The sequence below is a fragment of the Eutrigla gurnardus genome (assembly GCF_963514095.1).
Source record: "Eutrigla gurnardus genome assembly, chromosome: 5".
Classification (NCBI taxonomy): Eukaryota; Metazoa; Chordata; class Actinopteri; order Perciformes; family Triglidae; genus Eutrigla; species Eutrigla gurnardus.
In genome coordinates this window covers 26,724,610-26,730,645 of record NC_139919.1, presented here as the reverse complement: position 1 = coordinate 26,730,645, position 6,036 = coordinate 26,724,610, and the positions used below count along the sequence as shown (strand labels likewise).

General features: G+C 42.4%; 1 protein-coding gene and 1 long non-coding RNA gene across 3 annotated transcripts in view; one reads left to right on the top strand and one right to left on the bottom strand.

Moving 5' to 3' along the window:
* Positions 1–494: 494 nt before the first annotated feature.
* The window catches only part of ablim3 (actin binding LIM protein family, member 3), a 34,759-nt gene continuing 29,217 nt past the window's right edge, over positions 495–6,036 (bottom strand). For both annotated transcript variants that reach the window (XM_084009168.1, XM_084009169.1), the window contains exons 15-23: positions 4,704–4,838; positions 4,487–4,557; positions 4,186–4,354; positions 3,124–3,153; positions 2,719–2,774; positions 2,492–2,558; positions 2,369–2,379; positions 2,180–2,260; positions 495–1,847 (exon numbers count right to left, since the gene is read on the bottom strand). In XM_084009168.1, coding sequence (XP_083865294.1) covers positions 1,734–1,847; positions 2,180–2,260; positions 2,369–2,379; positions 2,492–2,558; positions 2,719–2,774; positions 3,124–3,153; positions 4,186–4,354; positions 4,487–4,557; positions 4,704–4,838 — 734 coding nt within the window. In that variant the 3' untranslated portion in view covers positions 495–1,733. The remainder of the gene's footprint in view (positions 1,848–2,179; positions 2,261–2,368; positions 2,380–2,491; positions 2,559–2,718; positions 2,775–3,123; positions 3,154–4,185; positions 4,355–4,486; positions 4,558–4,703; positions 4,839–6,036) is intronic.
* Positions 4,786–5,556, top strand: LOC311013202. Its single transcript, XR_014597116.1, has 2 exons — positions 4,786–4,895; positions 4,984–5,556. It is a non-coding gene; the product is annotated as an uncharacterized lncRNA (long non-coding RNA).

Sequence of the window (6,036 nt, the reverse complement as noted above, 5' to 3'; positions counted from 1 at the left end):
CAGGGCTGGACAGGTGATTCCCAGTTAGTGAGGAGTGCTCACTGGCTTTCCAGCCGCTGGGAAACGTAACAAAACTTTTATTATGAACCTACGGTCAATATGAAACTTAGCCAGTTAGCATAGTTAGCTTCGAAGAAATAACGCGAACAAGGCGAGATAGCTAGCCCGGCTCGGTCCAAACAACCTTAAAGGGGCAGGATTGAATCCTCAAACCCGGAAATGAGTTCGGATTTCTGCACTTCCGGTTCCCGCCTCTCTTTATTAATTTTTTATTTTTTATTTTACATTTATTTAAATACAAAAAAATAATCATTAAAAAAATCGTAAATGAGTTTCACAGCCATTGAATAATTAATTAACAGAAAAGAGATTAAAAAAAAAAAAGTAATATATGGATACCGAGTTACCGACACGTTTTATTATTAAAAGAAAAAAATATATACATATAATACAAGTGAATGATTCCCACACTGCGAATAAAGAATGAGACGGTATTTGTTTCAATTTTATTTTTTCGTGACAAAATCAAAAATTACAGTATTCAAAGGAAGTAAAGTCTTCAACAACCCTGGATCTTTGTCAGTATGTTAAATACCTTGCAGAGTGTTTCATTGTGAGTGAATATAATCTCTCTGTAGCTACAAAATTATTGGATTATAATTCTAAAACAATGTCAATAATAGTGAATGTAAATGTACGGATGACTAGTCCTCATCCTAAGACATTTAAAGTCATCATTCTATTGCGATGAGTTGGAAAACATGGAGCAGGAGGACTGAATTTGTGTTTCCTTTTATCTATTTTAATCTACTGGATTGCACATTCTTTTAGGTCGCCAAACAGCCGCACAGTGAACTGTATCTATCGGTGACCTTTAACTATTCAACCAGAACATTACATGGAAGTGATCTGCTATTCTGTATATCTGCATTCTCACTTTGGTTTTTTTTTTCATTTGCACACAAATCAATGCAGGTCACGCATACAATTGAGAGAGAGAGAAAATAAAATAAAATAATAAACTGTCGTGTCCACCTCAGATTGTTACTTATTTCATTCCTTGTGAGTATAAACCAGAAGGACACAGTATTTAATGTGAAAGAGCAAAAAAAATAAAATAAAACAGGTTAAACAAAAACCAAAGCAAAGTGTCGCTGTATGCTCACTCACGCAATTTTTTCCTCATCTAATCATTCACACGGTTAAAGTGTCATAAATTATATACTGTATCTACATTCTACTCATTCAGATTGCTGGTGCTGCACACTCATAACTAAGAGAGCATAACAAATAAGGCAAAGCCCAAATTCTCCTCTTTTTTTTCATGTTTTCGTACCGCGGCTCTGGTCACAGACCTCCCCACATGTGGCCTTACAGCATCACAGTAATGCATTCCTCCATTCTCTGGGCTTAAGAAAACCACTAATGTACTACAGTCTCTATTGCTTACACACCACTCCGGCAAAAAAACCCCCAAAAAACAGCCACATTTGCACTGGCAGCCATGTTAACAGTTTATCTGTGGCCTTTCCTCGGCGTCCCGTGAACCTGGATTTGGTTCTTCATATGAGGAGATCTAGAACAGGTTCTCAGCCATGGCAGTGGAACTCTCTTTCTTCCCCTCCTACAGTGCGTCAGGTCGCTCTCTCTCTCTCTCTCTCTCTCTCTCTGTCTCTCTCTCTCTCTCTCTCTCTCTCTAATTATGGCAGTATTCAACGGACATCCGTGTGTTGTTAAAACAGTCGGGCCTGCTTCTTGAGCTCGTTTCTCTTCCACAGAGCCAGCCGGTCGAAATCCTCCACGGTCATGCCGAACACTTGGAGGAACTCCTCTGGGGACAGGTGACGCTGAGAACACCATCACAACGGTTATTTTTTATTTTTACAGTATCAACATGGAGTCTCACCTTCCTCTAATATGCTCTACTTTTTAATTAAGCTGGTTGCTATTGAGGATATCAAGGTTATAATAACAAAAAGTAAAATGTTGACAGTATTCACAACCAGAATTAACTAATTACAATAAGGCAAGGACAGAAAATTCAATAAAAATCAGTTCAATAAGAATATTTAAAAGAAGTTTCTAGGTAGGTGGAGATCTGCTACGCCGCTAGTTTTTAATGGACCAGGGACAATGTATTCCCCAGCACTGTTATCCTAATGGTCCATTCATAACTCACCTCTAGTCTGGCTCTGTCTACATCTTTGGGCAGTCTGTTGCGACCTCTGGTGGTGACGATGAGCGCCTCGTAGGGGAAAATCTGCAGAGAGGTGGAGTGCTTCGTCAAACTTTGGTCAGTGAGTTACAATAACACTCAACATAAAGGCACGTGGAATTAATTATTCAAGTGATTAATTAAAAACCTTACCGTGTATTCTGCTGGGAGGAGAGAAATAAAATTAAGTCAGTACAGTAGAAAAAAATAAAAATCACTGAATTGATTGCTTCAATCTAACGAGGGATACGTGTTTTATAATTCATATTAAATTACCTCTGCTTCCCCAGTTGACCTCGCTGCCACTGTCGTACTGGTACTGGTAGCAATCAGCACTCTGAGGCTGAATGTGGAGAGAGGGACAATGACTTAAACATGAACCTGGTGAAATATAAGCCTGAGGTATGTAGAAATATGTAATAAGATGAGGGAATAAAAGACAATATACTTCAATGCCTCAATATTAATAGCACTTTCATGCCGTTTTAAAGCTGTGGGCTCACCCTCTGGATGCCGTTGCGTCCGTATCCCGGTAGCGAGGCAGACTTACACCCATAATCTAAAACACAGAAAGCACAGGTAAACTATGGCCTGAAGTCAATGCAACACTTTCTTCAAATTCCACTTATTTTCCTGTAATTTGGCACTTTGAAATCATATGATCAGTGTCAGGTCCGTGCCAGAAGATGGCGCTCATGCCCCAAAAAAATCCTAAAGTTCCAGATGTGTGCACATAATACTAAAGCTTTGTTGATTTAAGGTCATTGAATCCAGCACAAACACATCATTTATGATCCAGTGCTATTTGTAATTTAACTACATATAAAAACGTTCAAACTGAACTGAGATGAGCTGCATTAAGCCTAAATCATTTCAGAATATCGATGAAATATAAATGATAAACTCACCATTATCAGCGCTGTACTGAGATCTGGGAGCTGTGAAATAAAGACGTCATATAGTTACATATTGCCAAAAATATACAAATGCTGCAGCCTTTTTAATCAACTCTGCTCTAAATTTTGATTTAATTCCTAAAAAAATAAAATAGCTATGGGTATAGAGATTTGACAGCCATCTGTCTAGTTAGAGGTTTAACAAAGAAACAGAAAAAAGCAAGTTGGGCGCCCATGAAGCCCCGGGAGGAACACCAAACATCAAAGGGGCAATAAGGCAGAAAGAGGCCAGGCAGGACTGGTTCAGGGAGGGGAGGGGGGGTAAAAAAATGTAAAAACAGAATACAAGCACAAAGACACGCTGCACGCTTCGGCATCTAATCGCAAAACACAGCTTGTGTGGTTACGAGGCTTTGTTGCCTTTCAACCGGAGCCAACGGTCCCGTTCGGTCGCCCCCCCCACCCCCCCGTCAGAGAAGCAGCTTTAATGAGAGATCTTACCGCTCATAAATAAACCACGATATGAGACGCCAGCTGTGAGAGCGCGCAGATGAGATACATACACAGATAGATGGATGGAGAGTGAGTTATCAGAGGAGAATATAGAGAGATATTCAGAGAGAGAGAGAGAGAGGAGGAAGAAACAAGGCGGAGATGGAGGCGAGGGAGTGAGGAGAAGGAGGGAAACCATTGGATAGTGATGGAGAGCAGCTGGAACTTCAGGGGCTAAAGTGACGCCCAGCAACCAGTAAAGCTAAAAAAGGAACACCCCTTGTAGCTTCAGGTCTGGCTCTATCACACCTGGTGAAATGCTTTTCTCTCGGCAGCCTGAAATGTTAAGATTTAGTGATCAGATCTCCCCACTAAATGACACATCTGCTTGACAGCAGCTGTTCAGATATCTCTCCATCTCAATAAGGCGAGCAACGGCCGTGACCCTCTCAACCTCACAGCCCTATAGCTCCAAACCCCGATGACAGCAGATATAGAGGCTCATAAAAATAAAAAAAGAAATCTCACTGGGGAGGGACAAAGACAGAAACAGAAAGAAGAGACGGTGGGGGGAGTGCTCACATCCGTTGATGGTGTTGTTGTACGCCGTGGTGCCGTAGCCCGTAGTGTTGAGTGTTTCCTTGCTCCCACTACGAGAATTCCTCGCGCTGCCCCAGGGGTCGTTGTCATAGGAACCAGATCTCGCTTTCATCTCCTCCTTTAGGATCATCCTCCCGATGCCACTCCCGATCTGAGAGAGAGAAACAGAAAAGAAAAACCTGCTAATTTGAGGTGCATTATTTATGGGTGTTTCTGAGGAGGTGACTTTCTTCAACCAAATGTTGAAGAAAGGGAACAAAAAGGAAAATAACGAAGCGCTCACTCTTTGAAGACTTTGACTCCAACTCTCTTCATCTCCGCCCGTCGAGAAGCGTCTTCTCGGCACCCGATAGGCTGAGGGATAAAAAAACGGATGAAAAAGACGTTCTCTTGTATGAATATAGAGTTAAATATATAACAATAACAACACAGAAACGGGAGCTGTAACTCCATGTGTGTGTTTGGTCATGCAGCTGTAAACTGATGACACTGTACCGTACTTCTGGGGGAGCTGGTGTACGGGCAGTAGTCAGACTCGGACTGGCTGTATGGCTCAGGGGAGTAGGTGGACAGTCTGGAGGAGCGGAGGATGTCCTCGCTGGTCCTGCTTTTGGTGGCTGCGTCCACGAGATTGTCTGTGAACAAACGGAGCGGTTAGGAGACGAAACAGGACGACAGCATCAAAGTGAGTAGTGACAGTTGGACATTTTGGAAAATGGGTTTATTTCACATTTAACTAGTCTTCAATCTTCTAGTCTAGCTCTGGAGCACGTGAATAAGCCATTTTCACCCCAAAATAATGTCAAACCATCCCTACGAGGAGGAAAAACCATCTGTTAATGAACATCCGCAGTCATGATATCCCATCATTCCTGTCAGAGGAAGATCAATACTTCAGCCGAGAGCATGAAAAATAACCAGCATTAAAGTGAGCTTCCCCCCAGAGACACACGGTTGTTTCATGAGGCGACGATATTGATGCCACTCCGCACTTAAAGCACAAGCAATGGGAGTCAATGGATGTGACATGCAGTGTGATGTTAGACGGATCGCCCTTCCCTCTGTTAGCCATGCCGGCGCCGATCCACCATCCATTGAATTCCTGTAGACATGAAGCACGACACGCCGAGTGGCAGACGCTCTCGCTTTTGGGACGTTTCCGGGGTCGACGACGCCCACGCGGAGGACATGAACGACACGTGGGATGACGAGCACAGAACGAGAGACACGTCTCCACACACACAGACAGACAGACAGCTATCTACCCACCGAGTGAAACAGCGAGAGGAAGGGAGATACTTACGGCAGGCAAGGAGGGAAGTGAGTAAAAGTGATCGGATGCGATAAAAAGAATGACAAAAAAGGGAAACATTATTGGAGATGTGACCAAAATATGAGAGCTTTGCTACCAACACGGAGGACAAATATGGGGACAAAGCCAGGAAGCAGGTATCTGATCTTTTTCTATATCGCTTGTTTACTGAGTAGTACATCACAGGCCCCTTGATGCACACAGCAAACACAACCTGTTTGATGTGGCTTGGGATTTACACCATTCAAAGTGCTGAAAACAAGAAAAGATAAGCATATATACACATATATTTATCGTATAGCTGTTGAGAAAGAGAAGTACAAGAAGGACCAACGTGACTGAAAGTGTGTGCAAAATGTCCGTAATCTAAAAAAGGCTTAAAGGATTACTTTATTCTTCATAGGAAACGCGTGTCATGGGATCATTACGGCCAGTGATGTACTAATTATAGCCGAGAAACACAGTCTTTACACTTCACCGCCTCACAAATACCAACACAGTACAGTACAGAAGAGCATGCA